Here is a 19,997-nt window from a genome sequence, read left to right as displayed (position 1 = left end):
TTGAGGCACTTCCTCGAAATTTCGCAATTCAATTCAGGGTTGCTATAGAGTTCTGGTCTTTGTAAATCAGTAAGTGTATTTTTAACATAAGCTAGCCACGGAATGTTATTAGCTTTGTCCAACGCCATCGCATCCTTTATAATATCCCTATTGAAACACAGGACTTCCACCGTCCATACCCTGTGCCAAAGTAGAATTGGCTGCAACCTGATTAGGTCGGAAATATGTTCCACCCCTACCTCTGCATGACAATTAGTTGTAGACACACTCTGGGGAAGTGATAGCAAATATCTTAGAAATGCGTTCTCGACTATTTGAATAGAGGGTGCATACTGGATCCCCCAGACTCCCGCCCCATATAGGGCTATACTCCTGCATTTGGCTATATATATTTTTAGCAGGATTTTGGGTGGTCTTTTGCCTAGTTGTTTGGCCCAATTCATTAGGGCAGCTATTGATCGTTTAAATAGCAAGGTCCTACATTTTATGGCTGCCACCCATGAACCTGAACCATCCACTAGCACCCCTAAGTAGGAAAAACTCTTGGTGCACTCAATTGAGAGTCCGTCCGTCTGGATTACCTTGTTTTTAGCACGGTTTTTCCCGCATTTCATCACGAATGACTTTTTGGCATTGATTTTTAGCCCTCTTTTTCCCATAAATTGATTATATATTGATAATGCTCTTCTGGCACCTATCAAAGTGCGGGCCATAAGCACTGCGTCGTCCGCATAAAGGAGTGAGACAGCCTGCTTCTTCCCATATCTGGGAGAATCAATTGTGCCGCCCTCCAATTTCTTCTCCAGATCGTTCGTGTAAATGGAGAATAGGAAAGGAGCCAGCACGCAGCCCTGTCTCACACCCTTTTCAATGCGGAAGGGCCCCGTGCATTCTCCCTCTTTTCCGTATCTTACTCTGGCTGTAGCCCCGGAATACAGCTGACGTAGGAATATTAATATGGCCGGATCCACTCCTATATTTTCCAGTGTTTGCCACAACATTGCATGATCTACACAGTCAAACGCCGCTGTGAGGTCAACGAAGATGGCGTATTAGGATTCTTTCGTTGCTCAAGTGTATTTCCCCTGGATAATTACAAAATTAAGTACCTGCTCCACAGTCCCCATTCCCTTTCTGAAGCCATATTTGACAGGACTTAGGATATTATTGTCACTTGTCCAAGTTTGGAGTTTCTTTAAAACCGCTCTGCCTGCAATCTTCATAAGAGAGTCCAGTAGGGAAATTGGTCTGTAGTTAATTTTTCATGCACCATTGTGACAATTGTTCCTGTATCCCTCAGTGCTTCTACCCTAACCCCATTGATATGTTCTCCAGGTTTCTGGCCAGACAGCCAAGGCAGCTACATCCACCCCACCGTCTGATATTAAGGTAGCTTCAGTGAGCTCTCTGACCTAGTCATGGCACACCAAGAATCCCATCTGGATGCTCATCACCCCAGCAGTAACTGTGGGTGCACTGGACATAGTCTTTTTTGGGACTGGATGAGTCCCCAGTTTGGTGTCCATTGGCTTTACCATTGAAACACCAAGCCTTTTTTGGATCCCATTTTGTATCATGGTACCCACCCTTGGATTGTACAGTGTCTCTGGGCCTGAACAGGTTTTTGGGAGCCTTTAAAAGACTCTACCTTTTTCTTAGAATGTACCACATCTTCCCCTTGGGGGTGTCAGTGCACCTTTCTTTTTGTCATCCCCTCCATGAGATTTTTTGGACACCCTCGTCTGGACCCAATGGTCAGCCTTCTTCCCCTACTCCTGGGGAGAGACTTACCCTAGGTCCACCAAGTATTGATGCAATGTTTCAGAAGTACAGTTACTTAACAGATGCTCTTTCATAATTAAATTGTAAAGCCCATAATAGTCTTGCACCTTACTACCTTTTAACCAACTTCCTAGTGTTTTGACTCAAAAGTCTTCAAAATCATGACACTTCTCAGTGGTGAGTCAAAGCCCTCAATCAGGGTATCCTTCATGAGGTCAAAAGGCTCCGCATCTGTCTCATTCATCTGTCTCATCCATTGCCAGGAGTCTATCCCTGCACTTTCCTGGGAACAACTCCCAGAGTAGAGAGCCCCAGTATCTCTGGTGTAATCTCTTCATTTTACATGTCCTCTCAAAGACAGTAAACCATTTGGTAATGTCATCACCATCAACATATTTATGGACAATCCCTTTGGGGATTTTGGGATTAAAAGTTTCCTCTCTCTCCCTATTTATTTTGCTGGCACCCCTGATGGGCCCTAAATCTATTATATCCCTTTCTTTTTGTATGGCCAGGATTCTGGCCTCCACAACTGCTCTTTTGGCTAGCCTTAAAAGGACTACGTTCTCTTACTCCTGATCTTCTTCCTATCCTGAGTGGCATGACCTAGCCCCAGTAGGGGCAGACACTGCAGGTACAGTTCTAAGGTAAATGTGAGTGGTTTCCTCATCCCCTTCTCTAGTTAGGTTGGGGGGGACTACCCCCAGGAATGCTGCCTCCAGGCTCATCTTCACTGATCACATCCTCAGGTATGGGTTTGTCAGTGTCATCTGTAAGATGAGTGGCATCAAACTCTGCAAGAAGCTCCTGGAACTTTCGTTTTGTAGGATTTGGGCGAATTTGTATTTTATAGTTTTTACAGAGGAACCTTAACTGCTGTGTTTTAAGTTAAGGGGTCAGGTCGAGCTCCTGAACAATTCCCCCCATGGAAGTAATTTTCTAGTAAAATTGGGACCTTTTTAGAAGATTAAAAAAAACGTCTAAACAGACTTTTAAGGCCTAACTAACTAGTACACTTTTTAGGTTTCTAATACAGCAGGACTGGGGGACTTAACTCAAGACCCTAACAGTTCAGATTATAAAAATGTGGAAAAATCAAACATTTCCCAATATTTTTTTTTACTAAAATCAATTGTGGGTTTCTTCATTGAATCACCTATTGACCAGATAGTATCAGCTAACGCAAAAGTCGTGTACCCCACCTCTGATCCACCAATATAGGTAGCTGACTTTTTATGTAGTATATCAAAACGAGGTACACTATGTCGAAAGTCAAGACGACCCTTATTGGTTTACAGGGCTTAAATTAATAATCCCAATTGCTTTCTTTTGTGGTAGTGGTGGCAAGCAGTTTAGGCTTATCAGAGGGTAGTGTTAATGCATTTTTAACATTTTTCTTTTTATTGCCATTTCAAAAACAAGAACAGTTACAATAACTCGGTCAGAGAACCAGTACAATTACACTTGTATTGCTCAAATTAATGGCGTTTACAGATTGATATGGCGCATTCTTTATATATACTGACGTACGGATGTCAACAGGGGAGAGGATTTGGCTTAACGGCTAGGGCAGTCGACCTCAAATCTGGGGAACTGGGTTTGAGTCTCTGCAATAATGCTGAACATCCTGTGATTCTGGGCAAATCACTTAATCTCCCCATGCCTAACAAAAATTAATGCGTCCTCATGTAATACAACTGGTGCTATTTAAGCGCTTTGATACCCGATTTGGGTCAAGTTTGCACTATATAAATTTTTTTTAAAAAGGGGTGAAGCAGGAATGACCCAATACTAACAGTTAGTTAATCAACCCGACAGTGGACGAGGGGACATCAAATCAGCCCTCTTGCTATTTCTATTCCATACATAGAGAGTTCAATGACCACAGTGTAAATATATACAGTCAAACACTAAACCTCTAGTCACGTATTATGTAAATGTAAAATGTAAATCCGTATTTGTGAAGCGCAAACTATTCACCCTTACGGGTCTCAAGACGCTGGGGACCGTCGTGGAAATTAAGTGAGCTATTGCCCAGAGTCACATGGTGCTGGGCTGAGCTGCCGCCGGAGCTGGGGATCGAACCCTGAACCCTGTGCTCCAAAGTCAGCTGCCCTGGCAGCTGTTGTTTGGTCCATAGCCTGATCACTCGAAGCTTGTAATGAGCGAGCACATTCGACAAATGGGGTCCAAATATCCTTCGGCCTGCACGCTGGTGGCATAACTTCCCAGAAGGTCGAGAGCTGAGTGTGACTAAATGCAACATCTTGTACCCAGGCTGCCAGCGTAGGGGCCCTCTTCTTTCCCCAGGAAATGGCTACCCTGCGTTTGACCAACAGCAATGCATGCAGCTTACGCGTAGTTGTCGCCGTATCTTTTACATAACCCAATATGCCGATAATTGGTGCTGGCTCAGGAGGAGTGCCTAATATTTAGTGTATTTTACTGAAAATACCTGACTAGAATGCTTCTAAAGGTGGGCAGCTCCATGCCTTGTGTATAAAGCTGGCTGGTGTGTGGCCACAGCACCAGCATTTGTCATCTTCCCTGAGACCAATGCGACATAACTGAACTGGGGTTCTATAAAAGCGGTGAATATATTTATAATGGATCAGTCGTAACTTATAGTTAGGGGACAGCGCGGTATGCTGATTGCAGCAGAATGCCCACTGATCCTCCGTGATCTGGGGAGTGAGCTCCGAGTTCCAGCTTTGTAGGGAATTTGGCTTTATCAGGGGTGCATTGTTTTGCATAGTGTTATAGAGACAGGTTTTGAGCCTTCGGGGAGACAAAGTCTGAAGGACATATTCAAACGCTAGCAGCGTGGGCAGGGGCACAGGGAAAGTAGTGTGTATTTGCCTGCAAGTTGCCCAAAGTTTGTACTACAAGAATAACTTACCAAAATCCCCGATCCCTCCCCTCACGAAGTCCTCGACGGGGATCTAAATATCTCTTCGGGATAGAGGTCTGCAAATGTGTGAAGCCCTAAAGACTTCGCTTCCAGTCGATTTGCCCCCTCTGCCATTGCAGGGATTATGGGGTTGTGTGCTAGGCGGACAGAAAGAGCATATAGTTTTGGGAGCTTGGCTCTGTTTAGCAGCCGGTCGCACGCCCAGCGCAGTGTCTCAACCGTGTCAATCCTGTCACGTGGTCTCTGGTATGGTTGGTAAAGTGCTATAGGAAGGAGGACTGGGGCCGGAACGTCAAGTTCCAACACCGTGTGGGCTTGGAACAGGGTGGTGTGCACCCAGTGATGTAGGAATTGAGCTTGAGTGCAGTACGCATATAATGGTATGTCTGGGGCACCCATCCCGCCCTGCGGCAGCGGCAGTGTCAGAAGCTCCCATGACATCCGGCCTGTTTCCCTGCCCCAACCAGGGATATTAGCAGAGTGTGGATAGTTTTAAAGAACGCCCAACTGATGGGCACTGGAATATTTATAATTAAGTACAGTAAGTTGGGTAAAACCACCATCTTGGTATTGGCGATCCTTCCTGCCAGGGAGAGTGGTAGCTGAGCCCAAACATTCATCTTCTCCTCAAGCCATGCAATCGCTCGCCCAAAGTTCATGTACCAGATTTCCTGTTCGTCCCTGCTTAAACAAATCCCCAAATACTTTACTGGGCCAGCTGCCCAGGTGATGAGGTACTCTATGGGGAATGGGGCTGTACTATCTATAAGTGGGAACATTGTAGACTTAGACCAATTAATAAATACACCAGATAGCCCCCCAAATGTAATCCATTCCCTGAGAATAGGAGCAGTGTTAACAGCGGGGTTTGAAATATAAAGGGTAATGTTGTCCGCATAGAGCTAGAACAGCGAGCCCCTCGTGCTATAACCCAGCCCCCTATCTGCATGATTCTGTCTCAGCCTTGCCGCCAGGGGCTCCATCGCAATTGCGAACAGGAGCGGGGAGAGAGGGCAGCCCTGCCGAGTTCCCCGAGTAATGGGGAAGGGTTGTGTTGTGATCCCATTCGGATCCTAGCAGACGGCTCCGTGTAGAGGAGAATCCCTCCACTCTAATCTTGTAAAAAGATACGTCCATTCTAGCGTATCAAACGCTTTCGTAGCATCAAGTAGTATAGCGACTGCCTGGAATTGAGGGTGCAGGTAGTGAAACACCGTGAAAAAAGTGTGGAGGTTCAGGGATGTCCCGGGATAAAACCCGACTGGTCCGATCGGGCTATCAGAGGGAGTAAGGGCTGAAGACTGCCTGCAATCCGTTTGGCGAGAATTTGAGCATCTACAATAATTAATGAGAGGGGGCCTGTAAGAGTCTACTTCATTGTCGCTTTTACCTGGTTAAAGTAGCGTTATGATCATGGCTTCCCGCATAGAAGGCGGTAGGATACCTGATGTCTGAGCTTCCTCATAGACTTCCTCATGATAGTATGCCAGACGTTGGTCCATTTCTCAAAGTGCCACTGGATTCAAGCTAGCCTGGCTGATGGAGGGTAATACCCAGAAACCGGTCCCAGGATGCTTGTTTCCGGTCCAGGTAGGACCAGCTTGGCAGTTCGGTCTGGACTGTTCCCATGAGTTACAGGGTCAAGACAGATTTGCATATGGCTGGGTCTGAACTTGGGTAGCATGGTGAGCAAAAGAACGATGCATTTAACCCAGATCCCTTGACTGGTGGTGAATGTATGATGTATTCAGCATTCCATCCATCATTTGTTTTCGTAGCACTTTTCACCCTAAGTGGGATGGGTATGCCCAGATCTAGGTCCCTTGCTCACTGTGCCACTGGATTCAAGGTAGCCTGGCTGATTAAGGGTAATACACAGAAACCGGTCCCAGGTGCTTGTTTCCGGTCCAGGGAGGACCTGGCTTGGCAGTTCGGTCTGGATTGCTCCCATGAGGAACAGGATCAAGACTGATTTGCATATGGCTGGGTCTAAACTTGAGTGGCATGGTGAGCAAAAGAACGATGGATTTAACACATATCCCTTGACTGGGGTGAATGTATGATTTATTCAGCATTCCGTCCATCATTTGTTTGCGTAGCACATTTCACCCTAAGTGGGATGGGTATGCCCAGACGTGGGTCCCTTGCTCACTGTGCCACTGGATTCAAGCTAACCTGGCTTGGCAGTTCGATATGGACTGTTCCCATGGGGCACAGGGTCAAGACTGATTTGCATATGGCTGGGTCTAAACTGGAGTGGTATGGTGAGCAGAAGAATGATGGATTTAACCCAGATCTCTTGACTGGGGGTGAATGTATGATATATTTAGCATCCCGTCCATCATTTGTTTGCGTTGCACTCTTCATAGACTGCTAGCAAATGTGGGGCCAGTTCAGAGGCATACAGCTTGTAGAAGGCAGTAGTTAGCCCATCGGGGCCCGAGACTTTGTCTAATGGTATGCAATATTTTGTCTGGGCTATGTCTTCACCTGAAAACAGCACATCTAAATATTCTGTATTTCCCTTCCCCAACCATAGAAGTTCCAGGGATTCCATAAATGGCTGAAGGTCCTCAGGTATCGCATTATGTGTGGCCATTTCAAGCTTAGCATAGAATTGTTTAAAACTTACTACAACACCTTGCGGGCCTCTGATCAGGACGTTATCCTCTCCAAGAACCTCAGGCTTTCTGAGCATGTTTGCAAGCGTTCTACCTGGTCCGTCCAGCAAGGCCCCGTGTGGAAGCCTCCGATTGAACATTCTATGAGGTGTATTTGGCACTAGTACTCAAGGTAGACAAGGTGCATTGTCAGATAGTGTTCTGGGGAGATCAGTAACTTCCACATATCTATATCACGTGATACTAGCCAAAAATCTAATCTCGACCAGGTGGTATGGTGTACAGATATACAGGTGCCGTCCATCATGTTTGCGTTGCGCCTGCGCCAGATATCAGATAGGCTGCCGTCTGAAATGATAGCCTTTAGAGTGGCGCTGGAGTTGGGATGAAGTGTGCGTGATACTCCCTTCCTGTCAATGGTATCATTTAACACCGTATTAAAGTCTCCTCCCCATATGATGGTGTCACAGCTAATACTTTGGATCTTAGCCCACACTGTCTGAAAGAACTCTGGGCTGTCTGTGTTCGGTCCATAGACCGCAGCAAGAATTATATCCATGCCAGCCAGTGCTCCCAGCAAAATCAGATAGCGGCCGCCTGGATCTATATGAGATTCTGACAGTTTCCTATCTAAACCCTGTCTTATGAGGATCGCCACACCCGCATAATTAGAATAAATGGAGTAGTAAACGTGTGCCCAACGTCTGTGATGCAACCTAGTCGGAGGAGAGTTATTTAAGTGTGTTTCTTGTAAAAATCATACGTCTATATGATGTCTTGGTAGGTAGGCATGAACAAGTCTGCTTTTTCTGGGGTCGTTGAGACCGTGGATGTTCCAGGTTAAGAAATTGAGGGACCTTATATTGGTCTGGTTGGCAAACCGTGAAACGCCTGATGATGAATAACTTGAGTACCCCCCCGTGCCCCCCTCCACCCATGGCCTCCCAATGCGTAACTGTATCAGTCACTGTTCCATCCCCATGTTGGTCTCATATGTGAATGACTTGCACATCGTGAGCATACAGGTCTTGTTCGCAATCCTGTTTAGCTGTCTTGACCGAAACTATATTACCCTCCATACCCTCCTCACACCCACACCAACCCCCCAAACAGGTTGTGCACAATTACCCACCCTAACTAACAAACTGAACATTGCCTCAGCAATACAAATGAAGCGTGATTGGGAGCTCTCCCAGGAGGGGCGTGGGGTCTCTGGCATGCTACCCTGCCCGAAGACGGGGTAACCGGGACTTAAGTGAGAGAGCCATTAGATTAGGATTACCAATGTCATAAGTAGTCTGCAAACCAAACAGAGGAGCGCCTGTATTACTGTACCTAGCAAGTCAACCGCCCCTCCACTGCGCTCAATACGACTTAGAGTTAATCATTGTCGCTCAACCCAGCTTCCGAGTTGGGTCCGGTCATGGTTTTTCTGTTGCCCTTCTTCCCTCCTACCTGCTTGGTAAACTTCATGGCTGGACTGCCATGAAAAAGTGTGCGGTATGCTCACACGTTACCTTCAGTTTAGCTGGGTACAGTAGGGCGTATGGAACTTGTAGGAGGATGCCGTTTTACAGGTAGAAACTCTCTGCGGGCCGCCTGCACCACCAGAGTGAAGTTGGGATAGAACGAGATGCTGTTGTCTTTATAGTTTATATTTCCGGGCTCCCTAGCCAGCCTCGGTATGGCGTCTCCATCTTGGTTGTTCAGTATCTAAGCAAGGATAGGTCTGGGTGTGGGCCCAACCGGGGGCCTGGGACCCAGCGCACGGTGGACACTCTCTATGGCAAAGGCTGTAGATAAACCAGGGCCAAACAGCTCATGTAATAGTTCGTCAACATAAGTTTCCATTTTAAAGATGACAGTTGTCTCAGGGATCCCCGTAATTCACAGGTTGTTTCGGCGAGACCTGGCCTCCAAATCATCGTTCTTGGCCCTTATGAGAGTAAGCACCTTGTCCATTTGCAGCAGCTGCTCTTTCATCTCAACCTGAAACTCATGGTGGCCAGTGCAGCGATTTTCTAACTCATCAAGGCGAGTCTCATGCACATCTGCCTGCTTTTTTACGTGATCCACATGTGTCTAGAGATTTACAGCACTAACCTGCACGAACTTTGGTGAACCACTACAGCTAAAATTCAAGTAAGAAATCACTGTGAACTGCATTTACCATAATGCTAAGGGGCGAACTGTGCTTGGAGGTGAGGCAGTGTGCTCCCATCTCTCTTCCAATTGCGAAGTGAGGCCATCTAGTTTAGTATCTATAACACAAGAGATCGGTAGTGATGCTTTCAAAATGGAAAAAAACGCACTTGCACAGATTATTATAAATGGACAATAGTACTGGATTAGTAATAAGATCTTAAGTTTTTAAGACGGAGTGCTACATAAACCACTGTCACTCACTACCAAGAGAGACTACTGCCAATCGGAGATTGGCACTTATATTACTACAGAAGAGGTGTCAAAGAGAGCACATTCCTAAAGCACATAATGACATAAATGACTAATAAGTCATACTGTGGTAGAGAAACAATTAAACTGTAAATATCCTGTAGTATTTCCATTCGGTCAATGAAATCCGCTGAGATAGCTTGAGTAAATTATCTGTGACCCCAAGACCAGTATGCCCTGTCACGCGTTTTAAAACACGATGGATACCCGGCTCAGTAAATAAATGGTATGCCTTAAACAATGTAAAGTTGAGGCCCTATAGAAAAAATATAAGTTGCACGTAGCTCCGCATAGTAACGAAAACTTCGGTTTCGTTACTTTGTGGAGCTATGTGCAACTTCACTGCCTCTAGACCTCCTTGGGGCAGGACTGCAGTTCGCTGATACTATAGTGCCTCAACTTTACATTGTTTAAGGCATACCATTTATCTACTGAGCCGGGCATCCATCGTGTTTTAAAACGTGTGACAGGGCACACTGGTCTTGGAGTCACAGATAATTTACTCAAGCTATCTCAGTGGATTTCATTGACCTTGGATCTCCTTATTTGTTCGCTCGTCTCGAATCCATATTGTTATGATCTTTGAATCGTATATTATATGCCAACTTATACATAATGAGGTTGGATGCACCTTGACAGTTTTCGCCTGTATAGCCTTGAGAAAGTCATGGTACTGATCAATAGTACTGACGAAATATGTATTGGCTGTTTCTTGTCAACTCTACTTTTATGATGGATCTTCAAATAAAGAAAATGAAAATATGAACTTTTTTGCTCTTCTGTCTTGTCCGAATGTGAAAACTACAGGATATTTATAGTTTAACTGTTGCTCTACCACAGTATGACCTATTAGTCATTTATGTTTACATGTGCTTTAGGAATGTGCTCTCTTTGACCCCTCTTCTGTAGTTTAGTATCTATGGTCTTCAGGCTGGAGCCCATTTCCAACAAAATTGATCTCAGGTCTTCCCCTTGGTGATCCCATTGTTCTCTTGGAGGCCTGTCAGAGTTCCCCTCTGATTCAGAGTCCTTCAGCCTGGTTTGCCTTTCGTTCTTGAAAGTTAATTTAGGTTGCTTTGTGTCGTGTTTCCCATAATTGCATGTAGGATAACAGGGGGTCACACGTAGGGAAGCCTTGCTGCAGCCAGTCAGAACTAAAGAACACCACAACAGTTTGTACAGTGTTTTATATCAGGATACAACCCAACTCAGGCACCCCCACATTCTGCACAACAACTGGCCTGAGACGCTCTCATGCTCCCCGTGTCCAGGAGTCACTGATGCCAGGCAACTGTCTATTGTGCTCGTAGTATTTTACAGGTGTAATTGACAGAATGGGGGAAGGCACACGCTATAAGCAGGGATACCGCATCCCCACCACCACTCGCACGTGCGACGGCCAAGCACAGGCGGTGACCCATGCGGTACTGGCCAAGTATCACTCTTCTGGTACCCTAGGTATGTGTTGACCTAGCGCCGCAGGCTCCAGGGAGTAACTCACACCTCAGCAAGACAAAGGCACAAGCACCACACCCTCCTTAGCTGCACAAGGGTGACTGGGCCCGCAGGATAGGGCAGAAAATGGGAGCAGAGGTCAAGCAAAAGTTGCACAGGCAGGCTCAGCAGACAGGAGATCGCCAGCAGGTCTCAAGCACTAGCGTCCATGCTCCAAATGTATAGATAGTCTCAGCACAGTCAAAGTTGCCGGCCACCCACCGGCACACGCTGGACCGCTCCTCCCTGTGCGCTGCACTCCGATCTCTGAGATGAGCCAGTGGTTGTGCAAACTCCGCTTGCTCCCGGGTGGCAGGCAGGCCCAGCTGAAGTCGCCTCCAGCGGGGCCTCCAGCCATGAGGATCCTCACCCAAGATGGCGGCCAGGCAGTGGCGGCCGGGCAACATGCTGCATACATTTATTTGTAAACAGTTCTTAGGGGTCCCCTTTAGGACTTACGGTGATAGGAGGGCCAAGGTTTAAAGTACCACCAGTAGTTAAGTGTACCTGCCCTGGAGTGTCCATGAATCAGAGGTGCTGGATGAGTTCATTCATAGCTGGCATTGCACTGTAGGTAAATATGGGGGCCACCTAGAAACAGGCTGCAGAGTGGTACTTGGGGACAAGTCCTGGAGCTCCCAATGGGGGGCTCGGTTCATGGGGGTCATGGGTGGAGGAGAGCATCAGCGGTGGACAGTTAGCTGGGACGAGGAGCTCGGATGCAGAGGGTTTTGGTCGGTTGATAGCTGTGTGTCAAAGGCACCCTTGGTTCTCGGTTAGATCTTCAAAACGGGACAAATCAGGAAATCTGGGCCACTCTTGATGCTGGTTTTTGCGATGCTGACGTCTCTCGGTTACTCAATGTCTGCTGGAGCCTCGATTGGACTCAAACAAGCTTTGGTTGCGGTAAGGGGCCAGTGCCCTGGGTATTGTTGCAGAGCGCCTCCTGTTGGTTCTGGCATCTTCTCATTTGGTGTGCAGACAGAGCTGTCCTTTTGGAGCATAGCAATGTTTTCCTGGACACTGCTGCGTCAGTGGACCCCGTAAACAGCAGGACGGTGAACCGGACGTTGCAGTTGATGTCTGCAGGGAAGTGGCTCCTCCACTTCAAGGGAGATGCTGATGGCTTGACGAAGTGCTGGAGGCCCTCCAAGGCTTTTGGAGGCTGCACAACTGTAAGATGAGTCGGACTGTCGCAATTGTCTGGACTGAGCTGGTACTCAGGCATAGTTTAGGGCAAAAGTCTACCAGCAGTCCGTAGTTCTTGCTTCTTCAGCTCTTCTTTGTATTCGTCTTACTTTAGTCGGATGAATCTAAGTTCCTGAAGTCAGGAGGCCACCTAAATACTTAATTTAGGGGTGTAAAGGGGGATGAAGGATAGTAGCCAATGGTCTACTTATCCTTGGGTCTCTACACCCCCTATATGGCCACTTCCTGTGGGGAGTAGGCATAACCCTGTCCCTGAATTCCTAATTCCACCAAAATTGAAATTGAGGAGCCCTTCTTTTGTGGGGCACATCAGGCAGCCCACTTTAGGGGTGTGACTGGCCTGATACTGCAACACACCTCCTAGCATAACTAATTTCCCACCTTTTCTGGTGCCACATGGGCCTCAGGGCAGGGGGTGGCATCTCCCTGGTCTGGGGGAAGCTGGGGTTGTGCAGATTCACAAGCAATGCCCGAGGAGTTGTAAACACCTTCCTCTGGAGCAGGCATTGTTTCTGCCCTCACAGAGCATGGGCTTTCATCTGCAGGGGGTCAGAAAAATGTCTGTGGTGGCAGGCTGGATGATATCAGTCGGCCAGCACACTAAGAGGCAGGTAGGTTTTCAGGAGGCACCTCTTAGGTGCCCTCTGGGTGCATGTTTTAATAAATCCAATACAGACATGAGTACAGATTTATTAGGGAAAGGTGTTTGATACCAAATACCATGGGTTTGAGTGAAGCCATCATGTAGCTAGGGATCTCTTAATGGCCAGTGCTGAGTACATATACCTAAGATGACTCCCCTGTTTTCTTGTACTATCTAGCAATTAAACTAAAAAGCACAGGGGCATATCTGCTCGTGCAGATATGTCCTCACGTGTAATATAATGCACCCTGCCTGAGGTCTGTAAGGCCTGCTGTAGGGGGGATTTTCATATATTGCATTCAGTGTCTGTGGGCATGGCACACAGGGTGCATGTCATGTTTTCACTTTTGTGTGCTCCATTTAATGCAGCCTGCAGTGGCAGTCTGCATGAATTTGGTGGCGGTCCCTTAGGGTGAAACAATACATGCAGCACCTCTTAGGGACCCAATTTACTACTCATGCCATAAGTACAAGGGGTACCATTTACTAGGGACATATAGGGGTACTAAAGGCTTTGCCAACTGGGGAACAATTGCACAGTTAACTTGTTTTCCACAAAACTTGTAGATATAATTTCCTGAAAAAAGTAAAATTCCCTTGAACAGAATTATACAGTATTTGGTAAGAGCAATTAAAACCTAAATTACAGAAAATCATAAATATCTTGCCACACTAAATGAAAGGGGGAATCAAAATTTATTATGTATACATACAATAAAAATACATTAAAATACAGTAGATTCTTGAACTGAACGCATATGAGGAATTAAATAAAAACAAATCAATACAGCACATGAAATACATTACATTCAATTATGACCCGCATAATTGGTGAAAAGAAGACAGAAACAGAAAGACATAAAAATTGTACAATACTCCTGGTATATTCGGACTCCTAGTTTGTCACATCGTCGTATATATAGATCATCAGTATATCTACAACAATGAGGGAGTCTTGAATTATACAACTTTAGAAAGTGTTGACGCGTTTCGGTGGAGTTTCTTGATTTATACCACCTTTTTCAAGACTAACACAATATCTGTCGTAAACAGGGGGTCATATAATTTCCCCAAGATGTTTAAAAATAAGGGAGGAATGTTCCCCAGAACGTGTTTCTTAAATTGTCGAAGGAAAACACGATGCACTCGATTTAAACATCTAGCCTTATGATGTAAGTACGTGGTTTGTTCTATAGCTCCCCTTGAAGTGAGTGGCAGGGCCACACATTATCCGAGATAATTAAAGTCTTCTCTTTATTTTGAATGGAACCTGTATAGGGTTTGTTGGCGAGTAATATGCAGTACGGAAACACGTTATAATATCTGCTCCTTGTCAAAAACCAGCGAAGGCACAGCCCAATCGAGTCTGCCAGTCTCTGTTGCGAGAATAAATCGCTGTAAAAACTATAGTATAAAATCTTGGCGCTGAAACATCTCCGTCTTCGTGGCGTTTCTCGGGGATATAATTTCCTGGACAGTGATATGGGAAATGTGCATACATAAAACACATGGCATAAAGATTTACGCTAATATCTGAAACTAAAGTTGAAATACATGTGACAGGTGCGTGTGGTATAAAAATGAGAGTTGAGAGCTAATAATCTGTATTATGAAGAGTATTATCCTTTAACGCGTCTATGTATGTACTTACTTGTAACTCTGGAAAAAGTTTGAAAAAATGCAATAAAGATATATATTTTTTTAAATAACCAGTGTCCAGTAAATATACTTAAGAAGGCCTCCCTGTTCACGTGTATTATCTAGCAATTTAACTAGATAGCGCAGGGGCATATCTGCTCTTACATGTAATACAATGCAACTTGTATTAGGGCTCTAAGGCTTTCTTTAGGGGTGACTTACATATATTGCATGTGGTGTCTGTGGGCATGGCACACAGAGTGTGTGCCATGTAGTGTTTTCACTTTTGTCTGCACAGTTTCATGCAGCCTGCAATGGCAGTCTGCACATGTTTGGTGGTGGGGCGCTTAGAGTGGGCCAATACATGTTACAGCCCTTAGGGATCCTTTTTAATAGCCATGCCCTAGGTACAAGGGATACCATTTACTAGAGACTTACAGGGGTGCTAAAGGCCATGCCAGTTGGGGATCAATTGCACAGTTACCTTATTTTAGGTAACGAACACTGGCACTGGGGACCTGGTTAGCAGGAACCAAGTGCACTTCAGTCAAAATTGAATTAGATACCAGGCAAACGTGGGGGTGACAATACCAAAAAAAAGTCACTTTCCTATACCTGTCCTGTGAGCCCATTTGCATTACCTATGTTTCTTGATGGCACAGGAGCATTTCAAGTTGCTGTTCTCTCCTCTTGTCAAACCAGGGCCTCTCTAGTGTTCACAAAGGAGATGGCAGTGGTTACTGCACATCTTTGGAGGTAACTAATACCAGTCTTTCCCTACCTCGACGACTTGCTGCTGAAGGAAGGCTTACCACAGGCAGTTGTCACCCATATCCGGACTATTATGAGCCGAAGTTACACCTGATTCCTTCTCAGATGCTCCCTTAAATCTGAGCCATTGTGGACACGGTACAATTCTACACTTATTCTCCAGAGTGAAGAGTCCAGGTCATTTGGGGTAGGTTCCCAATGTTTCATCCTCTGCCCTGGATTTTGGGGAGACTGATTCTGAGGCTACTGGATCTGATTGCCTCCAAAATCCTACTGGTGAAGAACGCACAATGGCATATGTGGGCTGTGCAGTGGGACATGAAGTCCCAGTGGGCCCAGCACCAGGGAAATCTCTTCGACCTGGTCCAGATTTCCAGATTAGAAGGGGACTGCTAAAGCCCTGCAGTGGTGTGTCAAAGACAGTGATTGGGTTCTGGCAGATCCCTTTCACTTCCCCACCCAGAGTTGACAGTGGTGACCAATGCATCGCTTCTGGCCTTAGGCAGCCATATGGGAGAAGTGGTAATGAGAGGCCTCTGGTTTCCAGCAGAGACTCAGCTCCACATCACTCTTCTAGAAAGGAGGGTTGCTTGGTATTGAAAGCTTTCATGACCTCCATAAAAGGGAAGCTGATTCAGGTGTTCACTGACAACCCTACTGCCATGTGGTACTGCAACAAGCAGGGCAAGGTGGGGTCGTGGATCCTCTGCCAGGAGGCTCTGGGCCTCGGGACATGGCTGAAACGTAAGGACATTTTCCTGATTGTGGAGCACCTGGCGGGGTCTCTAAACGCGAGGGCAGACAAACTCAGCAATCAATGCCTCATAGACCACTAATCATGTCTGCTACCAGAGGCACCGCACACGTCACAGAGATCACAAATGATGCCTATGACGCCCACCCGGAGCAGTCTGACCCCATCTACCGGCGCATAGGTGTACTGCTCAAGATTTTCTGGATACATTCTGTCTCTTGGAGGATATTCTAAGATAAGTAATCTGCAGCTAGGTAGAGGCTGTTCCAGATTATGTGTTACTGCAGGTAAGTACTTGTTCATCAGTAAACTCTATGACCCTAAGGATCCACTATAAATGAGGAATTACAGTAATTCTGTGTTTGATTCCCTCAATTATTCTTCATTGTGATAGGGACTTTCATCCAGAGATTTGAGTAGCCAAAATCTCCAGGTGTTAATTAACAGATTACATTGTTCCAGTCCATCTAATAATTCCATAAGGGACTGTAACTGCAATTATTGGCCCCATCAGAATGAAGTGGCCATACCTAGAGAACACTCTGCAGTGTCTAGCATAAGAGACAAGAACACGTTCGGCATAGGTATGAGTATTAATGAGCTTTGGTTGGATGGCACATTTTATGTGCAGTGTGGTAGTACTGTTACTTTTTCACATTCTGTGACATAATGAGTGCCACCCAACACAGTGCCAGCTTGCAAAAATGTTTTTAATGTCCTAACATGCACCTAGGGTAGCTTAAAGATAAATAATGCACCTTGATTACACAAATATGTTCCAACGTTACCAGATATAGATAACTTTTCCTGCTTTCTCATTTTATCTTGGTTTGTCTGTTATTTACATGTCTCATGAAAAACTACTGCAACCATATAGAATCTTGTTTTTATATATATATAGTGACATCCAACCTAGTAGTTTGCAGGATGTTACTTTTGTTTGATAATTATTTGTTCGACAACAGTAAAGGCTTTCTTTTTCTTATTGACAGCTGGCGAGTTGTTGCTGTTCAACCATTTGAAGGACTCTTCAATGACAAAGATGAGGTATGATACATTTTATGATGGAAATCTTTTCACTTATATATGTTTATTTATTGAAGTTAAGTAGTTCTACAATCGGTTCATAGTCATATGTTTGAAATTCTGGATACCAAACTATGGGGGTGATTTCTATGGCATAGTCACAGGAATCAGAATCGCCCGCCTATATGGTGGTGGTCCCACACATGCAATTATAATGCGATTGCCACTGTGGCGGTCGCATTGTGCCTGCTACCTGGTACAGGGAACTGTAGAGGGACAATAATTCACACAAAAGAGGAGGGGTGAGGGTAACAGACTCGCCTACTCCAGACCCCCTAACAATACTTTCATACACCTGAAGGAGTAGGGAGTGATAACAAATGTTTTTCTATTCTTTGTGGTGGCACGTGCTGTGTGTCTTAATACTGCCCTCACTCACACAGTCGTGTCACATGCTTCCTCATAGGGTTGCTACCAAACACCCCTGCGCAGCCAACTGCTGGGGTGGAGCAATAGGGTGGGGGAAGACAAACACAACATAAAAGAAAAACAATAAAGTCAAAAGTTACTGGGATCACCCTAAGTGAAAGCGCAATGTAGATTAAAATATAGCTCGGAGGTGTTTTACTGTGCCTATACTCTATTCCTGAACCCTTCTGCCAGGATTAAAAACGTGAAGGATGGTGGTGATTGGGAGATCTAATGTGCTCATACACCCCTCCTTACTGCCAAATCGTCGACATGTTTCGGCTGTGTGTATGCACCCCTCGTACGGGGTCACGCCGGCCTTCATCAGGACTCTGCCGGTCCCAGAGTATATAAGTGTATGTATCTCTCACCTTGTATTCCGAGATAGGAGGGTGTCGGAACCACTCGTTCTGGCTCCAAGTTATCCCCTCGACTGTACTCTGTTGGTGTACTAAATGGGTACAAGAGGACAGAAGACAACAGAACAAAAAAGGGGGGTCAGTATAAATTAGGTTCCCCTTCGTGGTTCTAAGCTAATAAAAACATAGTAGAAACATATGCTCCACCACACATAGGAGTAGATTTACCCCTATATTCCTCCTCATTAAGGAGTCGCTTGTAATTAACAATAACTTTTATTCTACCCAAGGAGTAGGTGTAGATCAAAGGGACAAAATACAGCAAAATACAATGTTGTACAATTGAACAAAAGGTCTGTAGTGTGTCCTGTCTCACCAACTTTACCCCTAACTAATTCTAAAAATGGCGGAAGGCAAGGAGAGTCCCCCTTTAGTCACACTCTAGGGGGAGTAATAGGAAAGACAAAGAATAGCATTGTCATTGTTAATGATAATAATAGCACATCCTGTTGATTTTTAGAGACATGGTAGCTATCCTCTGTGGTAGTTATTAGCATCGCTTGTCAAATAAGTGCCCCATTATGGCCTAAATGCATTGTGGTCAATGTTGTTTTTACAACCCGTGCAGAGCTATTTATGTACTAAGACATGCATCCGCCTGATGGTATTGTGCCTGTTAAGTCCCCGCCCCAGTCGTGGCTCTCAGAGATGCCCCCTGGTTCACCTCAGGGCAGAACATATCCGATTACCTGGCCCCGAGCGGAAGGATCCCCCCCATCAGTGCACCTGCGGAATTGGCTGCACCTGATTAAAGTATCCCGCCATCCCCTTCTCCTTACTTCCTCATGGTGGGTACTCCTCCCATAAACAGCTCATGTGCTCCCGCTGTGTAGAGATACGGGATCACAGCGGGCAAGTTTCCATTATATGTTTTCCTGGTGCGGAGCGTATCCTGTCACATGTGCCTTGTCATGACATGCACGTTGCCGTCGGCTTGGGCGGAGGGGTGCAGAGCGTCCTGTTACTACAAGACTTCGGGCCACATGCATCAAGGTATTTAGGAATCGCAAACGGTGCAATTCGGTAAAATCGGCCGTTTGCGATTCCTAAATACTTTTTTAGTATGCATCATACATTTTTGGCAAAATCGCTATTTTTAGCGAATTCCAAAAATGCGATTGCTCTTAAGGAATCGCAAATTTCGACCATACACCTAAACATTGTACCACACTTTACTGTACTACATTATTCTGCTCTTCGACATATCCTAACATCAAACTAAATTCCAGCACACAATTAAAAAAAACACGAATACCTATCCATAGTTTACTTCACAAACATGCTATACTATGGTGTCATACTTTCTATTCTATTTACACCAAAATCCTCAATCAGAGACTCTTGGGACTCTAAATCGGTACTCCATACTTAGGGCAAGGTGGATAATTACTTCAGTGCCAAGTGGAGACACCTAAATCGAGGATGGCAATTGCTACAATGTCTTCATCGCAAAATGTATTATTTACTTCTGTTTTTTTTCTAAACAAACTATCCTGAATTATGAGACCTATAGTTTTGTTTCTAACAATAAGGCCCTTCAATTCCCAGCATTCACATGCAGTTGCGAGCAATCGTTTGGTGAAAATTGGATTTGATTTGAACGAAGATTGGACATTAAAAGATATAGTGAAAACTATATAAAGACTTTCTGTGATAATATTTGAGTGCTCGGAGGATTACAGTAATCGTCTGGACCCTTGGTTTGCCTTGGAGACTGTGGTAACCAGTCCCCCACCTCTTCCTGAGCACCATCTTGACATTTTGTTTTGATTACATATACCTAGACTTGTGCTGTGCGCTCCTTTAA

The 19,997-nt window shown here is 45.4% G+C and overlaps 1 protein-coding gene across 1 annotated transcript in view; it reads left to right on the top strand.

Moving 5' to 3' along the window:
- The window catches only part of KANSL1L (KAT8 regulatory NSL complex subunit 1 like), a 2,604,205-nt gene that overhangs the window by 1,940,981 nt on the left and 643,227 nt on the right, over positions 1-19,997 (top strand). Inside the window, exon 11 of the mRNA XM_086954111.1 lies at positions 17,270-17,324. Coding sequence (XP_086810237.1) covers positions 17,270-17,324 — 55 coding nt within the window. The remainder of the gene's footprint in view (positions 1-17,269; positions 17,325-19,997) is intronic.

Source organism: Lissotriton vulgaris, chromosome 2_1 (genome assembly GCF_964263255.1).
Source record: "Lissotriton vulgaris chromosome 2_1, aLisVul1.2, whole genome shotgun sequence".
In the NCBI taxonomy this organism is placed as follows: Eukaryota; Metazoa; Chordata; class Amphibia; order Caudata; family Salamandridae; genus Lissotriton; species Lissotriton vulgaris.
Note: the sequence above shows the minus strand (reverse complement) of the source record. Positions and strands in the feature narration are given on the sequence as shown.